This window comes from Hyla sarda, chromosome 13, assembly GCF_029499605.1.
Source record: "Hyla sarda isolate aHylSar1 chromosome 13, aHylSar1.hap1, whole genome shotgun sequence".
NCBI classification, from domain to species: domain Eukaryota; kingdom Metazoa; phylum Chordata; class Amphibia; order Anura; family Hylidae; genus Hyla; species Hyla sarda.
This window is the reverse complement of record NC_079201.1, coordinates 16,953,111-16,968,616: the sequence shown is the minus strand read 5'-3', so window position 1 is coordinate 16,968,616 and position 15,506 is coordinate 16,953,111. Positions and strand designations below refer to the sequence as shown.

The 15,506-nt window shown below is 46.1% G+C and overlaps 2 protein-coding genes across 19 annotated transcripts in view; one reads left to right on the top strand and one right to left on the bottom strand.

Moving 5' to 3' along the window:
* LOC130297468 (uncharacterized) overlaps window positions 1-15,506 on the top strand; it is a 308,752-nt gene that overhangs the window by 215,081 nt on the left and 78,165 nt on the right. For all 18 annotated transcript variants that reach the window (XR_008849541.1, XR_008849535.1, XR_008849538.1 and 15 more), the window contains one exon: window positions 12,040-12,175. The gene's annotated coding sequence lies outside the window, so the exon portion shown is untranslated. The remainder of the gene's footprint in view (window positions 1-12,039; window positions 12,176-15,506) is intronic.
* SGK2 (serum/glucocorticoid regulated kinase 2) overlaps window positions 10,546-15,506 on the bottom strand; it is a 54,107-nt gene continuing 49,146 nt past the window's right edge. The window contains exons 11-12 of the mRNA XM_056549976.1: window positions 15,318-15,407; window positions 10,546-12,167 (exon numbers count right to left, since the gene is read on the bottom strand). Coding sequence (XP_056405951.1) covers window positions 12,006-12,167; window positions 15,318-15,407 — 252 coding nt within the window. The 3' untranslated portion in view covers window positions 10,546-12,005. The remainder of the gene's footprint in view (window positions 12,168-15,317; window positions 15,408-15,506) is intronic.

Sequence of the window (15,506 nt, the reverse complement as noted above, 5' to 3'; positions counted from 1 at the left end):
ATCCCAATCTTCTCACCTGTCCCGTTCCCCGGCTGTCACGTACCGGGGCGCGCGCGCCGGCTCTCTGAGATTTAAAGGGTCAGTGCACCACTAATTGGTGCCTGGCCCAATCAGTGTCAATTAGCTTCCCTGCTCCATGTGAATAAAAACCCACTTCCCCTTCCTGTCCTGGCCGGATCTTGTTGCCATTGCCTAGTGAAAGCGTTTTGTGAGTGCCTTTTCCAGTGTTTCCAGACCTTCTGCTGTTGCCCTTGACTACGAACCTTGCCGCCTGCCCTGACCTTCTGCTACGTCTGACCTCGCCTCTGTCTAGTCCTCCTGTACCACGCCAGTCTCAGCAGTCAGTGAGGTTGAGCCACTACCGGTGGACACGACCTGGTTGCTACCGCCGCAGCAAGACCATCCCGCTTTGCGGCGGGCCCTGGTGAAAACCAGTAGCAACTTAGAACCGGTCCTCCGGTACGGTCCACGCCAATCCCCCTCTGACACAGAGGATACACCATCAGTGTCCTCGCTGCATACCAGTCCGGATCCTGACAGTAGATCCGGCCATGGATCCCGCTGAGGTGCCGCTGCCAAGTCTCGCTGACCTCGCCACCGTGGTCGCCCAACTGTCGCAGTTGACCGCCATGCTACAGCAGCTTCTGCCTCTACAGCAGCAACCATCTCCTCCGCCAGCTCCTGCTTCTCCTCCGCAGCATGTTGCCACTTCCAGACTCCGCTTATCCCTACCTGACATGTTCGATGGGAACTGTAAATTGTGCCGTGGGTTCCTGTCCCAGTGTTCCTTGCACTTGAAGATGATGGCGGACCAATTCCCCACTGAACGGTCTAAGGTGGCTTTCGTGGTCAGTCTCCTGTCTGGAAAGGCCTTGTCATGGACCACACCGCTCTGGGACCGCAACGATCCTGCCACTGCTACAATCCAGTCCTTCTTCTCAGAAGTACGTAGTGTCTTTGAGGAGCCAGCTCGGTCTTCTTCAGCTGAGACAGCCCTACTGAACCTTGTCCAAGGGACTTCTTCTGTGGGTGAGTACGCTATCCAGTTCTGCACCCTCGCCTCTGAGCTATCCTGGAATAACGAGGCCCTCTGCGCGACCTTCAGGAAAGGCTTATCCAGTCGCATCAAAGATGTGCTGGCCGCACGAGAAATTCCTACTACCCTATCTGAACTTATCCAGTTGGCCACCCGCATTGATATGCGTTTTTCTGAAAGACGCCAGGAGCTCTGCCAGGAAAAGGACCTTGATCACTGGGTACCTCTCTTCCAGAATCCTCTGCAATCTACTCCTGTGCCTCCCGCCGAGGAGGCTATGCAAGTGGATCGGTCTCGCCTGACCCAAGAAGAGAGATCTCGTCGCAGAGATGAAAATTTATGCCTGTACTGCGCTAGTACTGAACATTTCCTAGTGGACTGCCCTATACGTCCTCCGCGTCTGGGAAACGCACGCACCCTTTTCACATGGGAGTGGCGTCTCTTGGCGTAAATTCTGCCTCTCCACGTCTGACTGTACCTGTGCGGATTTCTCCTTCCGCCAACTCCTCCTTCTCCACTGTGGCCTTCTTGGACTCAGGTTCTGCAGGAAACTTTATTTTGGCTTCTTTCGTTAGTAGGTTCAGTATCCCAGTAACCCGTCTCGCCAAACCGCTCTCTATCTCTTCTGTTAACGGAGAAAAATTGGACTGCACTGTGCGCTACCGCACTGAACCCCTGCCCATGAGCATTGGACTTCACCATGAAAAACTTGAATTTTTCGTTCTGCCTAACTGCACCTCTGAAGTTCTTCTCGGCCTGCCGTGGCTCCAACGTCATGCCTCGACTTGACCACCGGGGAGATCAAAAATTGGGATCCTTCTTGTCACAAACGATGCCTCACATCTGCTCCAACTTGTCTAACTCCTGAGGTTCCACCTTTACCGGGCCCTCCCAAGGCTTACCAGGACTTTTCTGATGTTTTCTGCAAAAAGCAAGCAGAGATCTTACCTCCTCATAGCCTCCTTACTGGTACCACTCTGCCCCGTGGCAAGATTCACCCTCTGCCCCCCCTCCCCATTACCACTTCTTCTGGAGTTCCTGCCGTAAATGAAGTAACCCAGGACTTCTCCGTAATCTGGAAGGAGACTCAAGAGTCGCTCCCACTGGCCTCGTCTCGTATACATGCAGATAAAAAGAGGAGGAGACCTAAGGGGGGGGGGTACTGTTACGCCGAGCGCTCCAGGTCCCTGCTCCTCCCTGGAGCGCTCGCGGCGTTCTCCTTTCTGCAGCGCCCCGGTCAAACCCGCTGACCGGGAGCGATTCACTGTCGGCGGGGATGTGATCCACGTAGCGGGACGCGCCCGCCCGCGGGTCGCATCCCAATCTTCTCACCTGTCCCGTTCCCCGACTGTCATGTCCCGGGGCTCTCTAAGATTTAAAGGGCCAGTGCACCACTAATTGGTGCCTGGCCCAATCAGTGTCAATTAGCTTCCCTGCCCCATGTGAATAAAAACCCACTTCCCCTTCCTGTCGTGGCCGGATCTTGTTGCCATTGTGCCTAGTGAAAGCGTTTTGTGAGTGCCTTTTCCAGTGTTTCCAGACCTTCTGCCGTTGCCCTTGACTACGAACCTTGTCGCCTGCCCTGACCTTCTGCTACGTCTGACCTCGCCTCTGTCTAGTCCTTCTGTACCACGCCAGTCTCAGCAGTCAGTGAGGTTGAGCCGCTACCGGTGGACACGACCTGGTTGCTACCGCCGCAGCAAGACCATCCCGCTTTGCGGCAGACTCTGGTGAAAACCAGTAGCAACTTAGAACCGGTCCTCCGGTACGGTCCATGCCAATCCCTCTCTGACACAGAGGATCCACCACTAGTGTCCTCGCTGCATACCAGTCCGGATCCTGACACCTATAAGAAAACCAATTCAGGTTGACTTAACGGGCTCGTTTTTTTACACCTTTTATTTTACCATAAAATGTACAGCGCAACCCAAAAAAATTATTTTGTGGGGAAATTGAAAAGGAAAACGCTATATTGCTACTTTCTGGGTTTTTTATTTTTACGCAGTGTAAATTTTACAGTAGAAATGACATGTTTTATTTATTTTGAGGGTAAATACGATTAAAATGATAGCCATGTTTACATGCTTTTCTATTATTGTACTACTTGTAAAAAAAAAAAAAACTTTTAAAACAAAATTAGTATTTTTGAAATCGCCCTATTCTGACTTTTCTAACTCTCTCATTTTTTCCATGTATGGGACTTTATGAGGGCTTATTTTTTGCAGCATAATCTGTAGTTCTTATCAGTACCACTTTTGCTTATATCTGGTTTTTTGATCACTTTTTATTGGATGTGATGTGGGCAAAAAACTGCAGTTTTTTTTTTTTTTAACGTTTACGCTGTTCACAGCATGGGATCATTAACATATTTTGATAATTAGGATATTTAAAGGGGTACTCCGGTGAAAAACTTTTTTTTTTTTTCAAACACCGAGCTCTCTGCTGACATCACGAGTACAGTGCTCTCTGCTGACATCTCTGTCCATTTTAGGAACTGTCCAGAACAGCATATGTTTGCTATGGGGATTTCCTTTTACTCTGGACAGTTCCTAAAATGGACAGAGATGTCAGCAGAGATAACTGTGCTCGTGATGTCAGCAGAGAGCTCTGTGTTTCAAACGGAAAAGAATTTCCACTGTAGTATTCAGCAGCTAATAAGTACAGGAAGGATCAAGATTTTTTAATAGAAGTAATTTACAAATCTGTTTAACTTTCTGGCACCAGTTGATTTACTGGTACTCATCGGAGTACCCCTTTAAGCACGTGCAGATACCAAATATGTTTAGAAACTCATTAGATTGCTTATATGTTCAGTCCTATGCATAGGCATAGCTCTGATCAGTATTATCGGCAATCTTCTTCTCTGGTCTGCTGGAAGGCAGACCAGAGAAGAAGACCCTGGGGTGATGGCTGGAGCAGGGAGGGGACCTCTGTCCGCCATCTTGGCTGATCTGATCCCAGTGGCCATGCCTCGGGTGATCAGATCAGCCATTAAAAGCGCCGCATTGCTGCAGATGGGGCTTAATTGCAGACATCAGCGCGATCACTGTTGTCAGCCCGGACCTGCTGTGCATGGCGCGAGCACCTCTAAGTACCAGGGCATCAGGACGTACATTTACGTCCGTTGTCCTTAAGGGGTTAAATAATGGTCATTAACCTCTTAAGGACAAGTCCTGCCTCAGCTAGTGATGGACTAAGGGGCAATATGACACTCTAGGCCCTGGCGTCACGATTTCTGACATGAAGAGGATCGAGCCTGGGGCCAGAGAGGGACACCGGAGGCACAGCAGGAAGTAAGTATAGTTTTTTTTTAAATTTTAATCAGTCAATGGCCAAAGGTCCCTCCCGCTGGCTAACCCCTTTGAAATGGTATTAAAGGAGGAGTTTTGGTACATAAGTACTTATCCCCTATACACAAAATAAGTGTCTCATCAGGTGGGGTGGGAGGGGGGGGGGGGGGGGGATTGGGTCCGACCACCTGATCCTCAGCCAGAGGATATATATATATATTTATATATTTACTTATATTTATTTATTTATTTATTTATTTAATCACCATACACAATGTGTGCTGCTGCAATCCTCTTTTTTTTGTATACTCTGTATCTGCCACAGCAGTGTGCACCCGTGTATTAGGCTGTTGTGCCGGCTATCTTTCTTTTTTCTTGTATGTACAATTCAGGGGGAAATGGCACCCTCTTTAGCTGTGCACCCCTCCCCCTTTTTCACAGGTGGAGTTTTAAATGGATCCAGCATGTCACCCAGTCAGAGGCTATATGCCCAGCAGAGGTGAGTGGATAGTTGAGCGTTAGGCTCAGAATTTGTGCTAGGGTCCCATCCTAAATGAGGCCATCTCCCCGTGGTGGATGGGGGACACATTTTGAACAAAAACTGCGCTAAGAGCCTCCATTTTTTTGACCAATGTGTGCTGCTGCAATCCTCTTTTTTTTGTATACTCTGTATCTGCCATGGCAGTGTGCACCCGTGTATTAGGCTGTTGTGCTGGCTATCTTTCTTTTTTCTTATATGTATGTATGTATATGTGTATATATATATATATATATATATATATATATATATATACTGTATATATTTATATATTTATTTAATCACCATACACAGCATATTACTAATTATAAAAGTCATGGGGGAGATTTATCAAAACCTGTCTGGAGGAAATGTTGCGGAGTTGCCCATAGCAACCAATCAGATCGCTTCTTTCATTTTGCAGAGGCCTTGTTAAAAATGAAATAAGCGAGCTGATTGGTTGCTATGGGCAACTGGGCAACTTTTTCTCCAGACAGGTTTTGATAAATCTCTCCCCATATAGATAAATCTAGCCACCTATGGTAATTTAAGAGTTCACAAATACTAACAGGAATATATAAACGCCGTGTGATCGTCTGCCGATCGAGATCCCAACCAATGAAAACTTTTGACATGTCTGTGACATGTTTAATTTAATTTTTTTTCTTCTAAATGTCCATTGTACGCGGTCATGTCTGGAAGAGCTGGAACACAGCACCTCATGGGTAACAAATGAACTTTTTTGTAATGGAAGTAGCAGGAACTGAGGAGAAAATTAAGCTTCTCCACAGGAATACAGGTTATTTCGGCTAACCTGTCACAATGAACAAATTACCGGTAATAACTGGCAATCTTTTTTGTAGTTGACCTCAAAAGAATTAAGTGCATTAAAAAATTCTCTAAATATTTTACATTCTTTGCACCAATTAAAACACCAGCTAAAGAATAGAGCTGAAATATAGTGTGAAGCCCTGTATATTCAACTATATATATATTAAAGGGGTATTCCAAGGAACGTAAACTTATGTGGATAGGGGTTAAAGGGGTACTCCGGCCCTAAGACATCTTATCCAAAGGATAGGGGATAAGATGTCAGATCGCCGCGGTCCCGCTGCTGCAGCACCCCGCCATCATTACTGCACAGAGCGAGATCGCTCTGCACGTAATGACGGGCAATACAGGGGCCGGAGCATCGTTATGTCACGGCTCCGCCCCTCGTGATGTCACGGCCCTCCCCCATCAATACAAGTCTATGGGAGGGGGTGTGGCGGTCGTCACGCCCCCTGCCATAGACTTGCATTAAGGGAACGGGGATGTCATGAGGGGCGGAGCCATGACGTCACGCTGCTCCGGCCCCCGTATCGCCCGTCATTACACACAGAGCGAACTCGCTCTGTGCAGTAATGATGGCGGGGTACTGCAGCAGCGGGACCCCAGCGATCTGACATCTTATCCCCTATCCTTTGCATAGGGGATAAGATGCCAGGGGTGGAGTACCCCTTTAAAGGGGTACTCTGGCCCTAAGACATCTTATCCAAAGTATAGGGGATAAGATGTCTGACCGCGGGGGTCCCGCCCCTGGGGACCCCCGCAATCTTGCATTCGACACCCACCTCTTTGAGCTGCACGCCGCGCTGCCTCCCATAGACTTGCATAGCGGGGGGGGGGGGGGGGGAGTGACATCACATGGGGGCGGAGTCGTGACGTCACGATACTCCGGCCCCGTGGTCGGCACCCGTCAGTTTGTGAGCTGGCAGCGCGGCGTGCAGCTCAAAGAATGCAAGATTGCGAGGGTCCCCAGCAGCGGGACCCCCGCGGTCAGACATCTTATGGGGATAAGATGTCTTAGGGCCAGAGTACCCCTTTAAGAGGTTATGCAGCCAAAATACACTTATCCCCTATTCACAGGCGATCCAGATCTCTGGCATGGTAGAAAAACTGATGCTAGAACTAATGCCACAGGACTGGTCAAGATGCTGAATAGAAGAATGTATCTTATATACCCGACTGGGAACTTTTTATAAGAAAAATTGTGAAAAGGTCCGATGACCACTGATTGATTTATAGGGGTTTCGGGACCACTGTAGGTTAGGCTACACCTGCAGGAGCTTTAGGACAGTGTTTCCAAACCAGGGTGCCTCCAGCTGTTGCAAAACTACAATTCCTAGCATGCCCGGACAGCCTTTAGGCTGTCCGGGCATGCTAGGAGTTGTAGTTTTGCAACAGCTGGAGGCACCCTGGTTGGGAAACACTGCTTTAGGACATCCTATTCTAAATCCATAAGGCATTAATATGAAGTTTGTCCACATCTTCCTCCTGTCTGGGCAGAGGCTAACAATGAGATGGGGCCTAACACTTTTTATCCATTATAATGTAAATGTAGTTGAGATACCGTATCTTCTAATCTTCCTTGAAATAAAGTATCAAATTGTGTTTCATTGTTTAAAAAAATAAATAAATAAAGCAAACAAGCATCTACCGCAGCACGTGTTTGCTGCTTCATTGTGCTGCAGATATGAACAAGATGTGTCAGGGGACTATGGATCTGGCAACGCAGGAGCGTAAAATTCTAAAGTGAGAACTTTTTAGCAGATATTCTGTACATGTCAGGGAAAGAATTGCTTCCAAGGGAGAATATGGCATTTCACAAATGCGTTGGTCAAGATGCCAGCGAGAAGAATGCAGAATGTAGCGATTTCCTATCTGTCTCTGAACTTTTTAATACAAAAAAGGGTGAAAAGGCCGGATGAAAACTGATGCCTTTATGTATGGCTGCATTCACACCACGTTTTGTACATACGGGCACCGGATCCGGCGCGGGGAGGGGCAAACCGGGCGCTCCCGTACCCCAGCCGGATCAGCCCGTGACTCCATTTACTTTAATGAGCCGACCGGAGTCAGGTGTGGTCAGTTTCTGTATGAATAACAGGATATATGTGGACACAGCATTAAAGGGGTATTCCGGAAAAAAACTTTTTTTTTATATATCAACTGGCTCCAGAAAGTTAAACAGATTTGTAAATTACTTCTATTAAAAAATCTTAATCCTTCCAATAATTATCAGCTGCTGAAGTTGAGTTGTTCTTTTCTGTCTGGCAACAGTGCTCTCTGCTGACATCTCTGCTTGTCTCGGGAACTGCACAGAGTAGAAGAGGTTTGCTATGGGGATTTGCTTCTACTCTGGACATGTTCCCGAGACAGGTGTCATCAGAGAGCACTTAGACAGAAAAGAACAACTCAACTTCAGCAGCTCATAAGTACTGAAAGGATTAAGATTTTTTTTATAGAAGTAATTTACAAATCTGTTTCACTTTCTGGAGCCAGTTGATATCTATAAAAAAGTTTTTTCCTGGATAAGCCCTTTAACTTTAAAGTGGTTTTCCCAGCAAGATAGTCCTTTTTTATGCCTCTAAGTGCAGTAAAATAAAAAATAACTCACCCACCCCTATGCCATACCCCTGCATTTTTGATTGCTTGCGGTCCCTTCTGTTCTCTGCTTCTTTGTAGTTTTGTTGATGTTTCATTCCTGTAAGGAATTCCCGCTCTAGCCTAGAAAACCACTTTTAATAATGGGAATACCTCTTTAAAGGGGTACTCCGGCGCTAAGACATCTTATCCCCTATCCAAAGGATAGGGGATAAGATGCCTGATCGCGGGGGTCCTGCCACTGGGGACCCCCGTGATCTTTCACACAGCACCCCGTTACAATCAGTCCCCGGAGCATGTTCGCTACTTCTGATTACTGGCGATCACGGGGGCCGGAGAATTGTGATGTCACGGCCCTGCCCCGTGTGACGTCACGCTCCGCCCCCTCAATGCAAGCCTATGGGAGGGGGCGTGACAGTATGGACCTACAGAATAAATATGGTAAAAAATAATTTTTACCGAAAACTGCACTGTGTAGATACGGAAGCCACTAAAAATTACAAAATGTTTTTTTTTTTTTTTCAATTTTGCCCCACAAATTATTTTTTTCTGGTTTTGCCATAGATTTTGTATTGTATTGATGTGCATGGAAGCCTTAATGTTATTGCTGAACCACACAGCCTGTATGTACTGCTGTACATGCTCTGTTAGACTTAAAGGGGTACTCCACCCCTAGACATTTTATTCCCTATCCAAAGGATAGGGGATAAGATGTTAGATCGCCGCGGTCCCGCTGCTGGGGACCCCGGGGATCGCTGCAGCACCCTGCTATCATTACTGCGCAGAGCGAGATCACTCTGCACGTAATGACGGGCAATACAGGGGCCGGAGCTTCGTTACGTCACTGCTCCGCCCCTCGTGATGTCACGGCCCGCCCCCCGTCAATGCAAGTCTATGGGAGGGGGCGTGGCGGTCGTCACGCCCCCCTGCCATAGACTTGCATTAAGGGGACGGACCGTGATGTAATGAGGGGCGGAGCCATGACGTCACGCTGCTCCGGCCCCTGTATCGCCCGTCATTACGCACAGAGCAACCTCGCTCTGTGCAGTAATGATGGCAGGGTGCCGCAGTGGTGATCCTTGGGGTCCCCAGCAGCGGGACCGCGGCGATCTAACATCTTATCCCCTATCCTTTGGATGGTGGATAAGATGCCAGGGGTGGAGTACCCCTTTAAAGGGTTACTCCTCTGCTCAGCGTTTGGAACAAACTGTTCCGAATGCTGGAGCTGGCGCCAGGAGCTCGTGACCTCATATCCCGCCCCCTCCTGATGTCACGCCCCGCACCCTCAATGCAAATCTATGTGAGGGGGCGTGACAGCCATCACGCCCCCTCCCATAGACTTGCATTGAGGGCGCGGGGCGTGACATAATGAGGGGCCGGGCTTATGACATCACGAGCTCCCGGCTCCAGCGTTCGGAACAGTTTGTTCCAAACGCTGAGCAGCGGAGTACCCCTTTAATAGGCATGAATACAGCAAGAACGGCAATACAGCAAGAATGGCCGACTCTCTAACGTGTTTGGGGACTTCCAATTCTCTCCATATGGGTGTTGTTGGGGAGAGAAGGATTGTCCTTGTTGGATTTGAATTGCCATACCCTTTTGTTTTACATGAGATAGGCCCAATCCCCGTTCACAACACATGAACTTTTTGCCAAGCTGAACATTCTTGAGTATGGGGTGAATGGGAGGGGATAGTTGTTGGCTGAATGGCCTGGCTAACAGGTACTGAAAGTGTACGGGCGCTTTGAGAGAATATTGTAAATCGGTTGTTTTTATTTATGTGGGATTTTATAGGATTATCAATCTAAAACAATGCTGGCAGTAGGGATACAAGATACCTGAACGAAAACATAGGTCAATCTCAGAAAGTCAAAGTGGGTTCACACTACGTTTTGTCCCATACGGGAGCGCATACGGCAGGGGGGAGCTAAAAGCTCGCGCTCCCGTATGTCACCGTATGCGCTCCCGTATGTCATTCATTTCAATGAGCCGACCGGAGTGAAACGTTTGGTCCGGTCGGCTCATTTTTGCGCCCTATGCGCTTTTACAACCGGACCTAAAACCGTGGTTGACCACAGTTTTAGGTCCGGTTGTAAAAGCGCATACGGCGCAAAAATGAGCCGACCGGACCGAACATTTCACTCCGGTCGGCTCATTGAAATGAATGACATACGGGAGCGCATACGGTCACATACGGGAGCGCGAGATTTTAGCTCCCCCCTGCCGTATGCGCTCCCGTATGGGACAAAACGTAGTGTGAACCCAGCCTAACATATAAAACAAACCTTGTAAGGCTGCATTCACATCTCGTTTTTGCAATACAGTTTTTTTTATCAGGTTTTTGATTAAAAAAAACGGATTCCTCAAAACCTGACTGAACATGTAGACATACATGTGTGCAAAGTTTTATGGTTTGAAAAATGATGTCCAGTTGCATCCGTTTTTTTTAAGAAAAAAAAACGTATACGTTTTGAACTTTTCACTCCATTATGAATAAAGTTTCACTTGTTTGATTGAAATTCCAAGAAAAAAAACTGTGCAAAGTCAAAAACCGTATGGTGAAAACTGGATGGAACCGTATGCACATACAGATCAGTGCAGTTCCCATTGACTCCCATGTTTTAAAAAAACGTATACGGGTCAATACGGTTTTTCACCCGGACAAAAAACTGTGGTAGGCTACGGTTTTCTGTCCAGAAATAAAAAAAGAAAAAAAACGTGTGGTTTGAAAAATGGAGACAACCGTGTACAATATGGTGCCTACGGTTTTGAATGGAAAGTTTATGGCCACAGTTTGCTGTACGGTTGCATATGTTAAAAAAAAAAACGGATCCAAAAACTGTATAGAAAAATCGTGCATTCACATCTCGTTTTTGCAATATGGTTGCCGTATCCGGTTTCAGCAAAAAAAAAAAATGCATTGAACCGTATTCCAAACCGTATGCAAAGACATTACATTGACAACCGTATGACAACCGTAGCATCCGGTTGCGTACGTTTTGCTTCATTTACGGTTGTATGCGGTTTTTTTCCCACACACAAAACCGTAGTCTACTACGGTTTGAAGTCCGGTTGAAAAACTGTATCCAACCTGTATATGGTTATTTTAAAATGGAGTTCTATGGTAACCGTATGTGCGTACGGTTACATCCGGTTTGCACAATACTGTTTTTTTTTTTTAAATTCAATAAAAAAAAGAACTTTATTTAAAATGTTGACAAACATAAACCGTATCCGTTTGTTTCAAGGAAAACGTATGAAAACTGACATCGGTTTTCAAACCGTATACGGTTTAAAAAAACGTAAGGAGGCATATACGGTTGCATACGTTTCGGTCCGGTTTGTAGACATACGTTTTTTGTACAGAAACTGGATACGGGACCCGTATTGCAAAAACGAGATGTGAATGCAGCCTAAGACACTCATAATGCAGTGAACACATAGGTACAAACAGATGTGCTTGGTGACCTGGAGACTTGTAATCATTTTTTACAATATATTCAGATGATCGACATGACAGTCTCTGATTTACACATAATCCACGCTCCCCTTAAATAGCTCTCCATCCTTATGAAGGTTCCAGTTGAAGTTTGTCTTTGGGAAGAACCAATGACACCTTAAGGTCTCTGTGATTGTTGGGACAAGGTCTTTATTAATCCATCAGGCTCAGGTCGCTTGTTACTCGCATATGGTACTATTTATACTTGTAAAAATTTTTAAGGCTTTAACTTCAGTCTCAACTCAAAATGTCATCATCACTTTGTGCATAGGAGAAGCCAATAAAGGCATTGGAACAGCTGGAGCTGGTATTATTCAGGTCAGGAGTACGACCCACAGAGCTAGGCACTGCCTCTTGTGTGAACTCTGGATCAAAGTGCCGCAGATCACCTGGACCAGCCTAAAAAGGTAAGCAAACAAATGTGTTAGTATTTATACTTCACAACTAAATGCAACACTTATCATTTATAAAAAGAGGAAAAAAGCCAGGTCATAGATACAAAAGAGGTCCCAGCACTCACCGATGCAAGCAATTTGATGTTTTATTATATATCCAAGTCACAGGACGCGTTTCGGCACTTAGCCTTCCTCTGCTGTGAGCAGTCAAGCAGAGGAAGGCTAAGTGCCGAAACGCGTCCTGTGACTTGGATATATAATAAAACATCAAATTGCTTGCTTCTGTGAGTGCTGGGACCTCCTTCATTATAATGCATTACTTTTTTCCTCGTGCACCGCCACCTTTCAGATAGTGCTGACCATTGCTCTACCATAGATACAAAAGATTCTAAAAACAGGAGAGAAGGCACTCCATAGGGTAATACCACCGGAGATGGGGGGAGGGGAGAGTAAAAGCAAATTTTAAACTGCTCAGCCTGGGTGGTTGTGTAGCCTCATACACAACAATGGAAATCGCTTGGATACAATGGTCCGTCTGCGGCCCTCCTGGTGTGGATTCCACAACGTATAGATACAAGACAAGGCTTCAGTATAGGGTGCAGGAGTACATCGGCGCTGAACGAACCCAGGACACAGCAGGTAAGAAGGTAAAATCCAATTTATTTGATGCAACGCGTTTCCCTGCGCAAGCGCAGTTTCATCGGGCATGATGAATCTGCGCTTGCGCAGGGAAACGCGTTGCATCAAATAAATTGGATTTTACCTTCTTACCTGCTGTGTCCTGGGTCCGTTCAGCGCCGATGTACTCCTGCACCCTATACTGAAGCCTTGTCTTGTATCTATAGATACAAAAGAGTCAGTAAACCATACCATCAATGTATCCAGAATGAAGAGGTTTCTATGTTTGTAGTAATATATTTCAGAGGCTGCTGTAGAGGCCACTGACTGGGGCTCCAAAATCTTGCTAGCAGTGCTGTTCAGAAATGGGCTTTGTATGACTATTATGGCACTTCCTGGCCTGATTGGCCTTGAGTTAGTGGCTGTGAATCCTTAAAATCTCCCCCTGCTCAACTGATGAGACTTGCTCTCTCTGCTCTCCTAATGAGATTTGCTCTCCAGATGAGACAAACTCTCCCTGCCCTCCAAATAAGACAAGCTCTCCCTGTTCTCCAGATGAGATGAGCTCTCCAGATGAGACATGCTTTCCCTGCTTTTCAGACTATACACTCTTTCCCTGCTCTCTAGAAGAGACGCACTCTTCCTGCTCTCCAGATAAGATGTGCTCCCCTTTGCTCTCCAGATGAGATGTGTTCTCCAGATCAGACACGCTCTCTTGATGAGACGTGCCTTCCCTGCTCTTCGGATGAGACACTTTCTCCACGCTCTCCTAATGAGACATTTTCTCCCTGCTCTCCTGATGAGACACTTTCTCCCTGCTTTCCTGATGAGACACTTTCTCCCTGCTCTCCTGATGAGACACTTTCTCCCTGCTCTCCTGATGAGACACTTTCTCCCTGCTCTCCTGATGAGACACTTTCTCCCTGCTCTCCTGATGAGACACTTTCTCCCTGCTCTCCTGATGAGACACTTTCTCCCTGCTCTCCTGATGAGACACTTTCTCCCTGCTCTCCTGATGAGACACTTTCTCCCTGCTCTCCTGATGAGACACTTTCTCCCTGCTCTCCTGATGAGACACTTTCTCCCTGCTCTTCCGATGAGACACTTTCTCCCTGCTCTCCTGATGAGACATTTTCTCCCTGCTCTCCTGATGAGACACTTTCTCCCTGCTCTCCTGATGAGACACTTTCTCCCTGCTCTCCTGATGAGACACTTTCTCCCTGCTCTTCGGATGAGACACTTTCTCCCTGATCTCCTGATGAGACACTTTCTCCCTGCTCTCCTGATGAGACACTTTCTCCATGCTCTCCTGATGAGACACTTTCTCCCTGCTCTCCTGATGAGACATTTTCTCCATGCTCTCCTGATGAGACATGCCTTCCCTGCTCTTCCGATGACACTTTCTCCCTGCTCTCCTAATGAGACACTTTCTCCCTTCTTTTTATTAATATTTTTATGGTATATGAAGTGACCAAAAATTCACAATTTTGGACTTTGGTATTTTTTTAAGTGTACGCCATCGACCGTTTGGTTTAGCTAACCCTATATTTTAATAATTAAAAACAAAAGGAAAAATAGCCAGCACAACAACCTAATACACAGGTGCCCGCTGCTGTGGCAAATACAAAATGTACAAAAAAGAAAGTTGCAACAGCACTCATGTGGACACATTTTGATCAAAGAGTGCTCTAAGAACCTCCATTTTTTGACCAAGAGTGCTGTTGCAACTTTCTTTTTTGTACATCCTATATTTTAATAGTTCGGACATTTACGCACGCGGCGGTACATATGATAATTACATTTTTTTAATTACATTATTTTATTTAAAAATAGGAAAAGGGGGTGATTCAAACTTTTATTATGGGGGGGGGGCTAATTCACATGTATTCTTTATTATTTTTTTTTTTTTTACCACTATTTACATTTTTATTTTTTTTAACCACTTTTAACTTTTTTTTTTATCCCCCACAGGGGGCTATACCATGCAATCTTCTGATTGCATACACTGATCAATGCTATGCCATAGCATAGCACTGATCAGTGTTATCTGCATTCTGCTGCTCTAGCCTGTTGCGCATGCATGGAGCAGTAGATCGCCAATCAGACGACCAGGAGGCAGGTAAGGACCCTCCTGTCGTCTAGTAAGCTGATCGGGACATTACGATTCTTTTGCGATAGTGACGATCAGCTCCTCTGAGCTGCCAGGATAGTTTTACTTTCACTTTAGACATTAGCCGTGGGTCCTAGCTGCTCGTAGCAACCCAGACCCACTGGGTTTAACCCATTCTCCGCTTGTGAGAACGGTTTAAACCCTGATAGCGGGACTCAGGACGTACAGGTACGCCCTGAGTCCTTAAGGGGTTAAGTGGTTGTCCGAAGAGGTTTCGTTGTACTTTGTTATATTATTAATCTAGAAGCCTGGATTTTTTTTATTTATCTCACAACAATTATCATTAAACCGGTTGTCAATTAAAGATACTTGCACACCTCTTCTTTACTAAGCTTGTTGTTGTACAAAAATGTCATAGTTACTTACAACATTGGGATTGTAGGGTGGGTGAATCTTCTTTTGATACAGGTCATCCCAGTTTATTGGACTAAAGAACACATGATTCTTGATTTCCAGCTGGAAAACAGACAGTGACATTGCATTACTATATATCTTAACAATGCTTTTCTCTTTATGGCTAAATGCAGATATGTTCTATACCTAATCAATTATTAT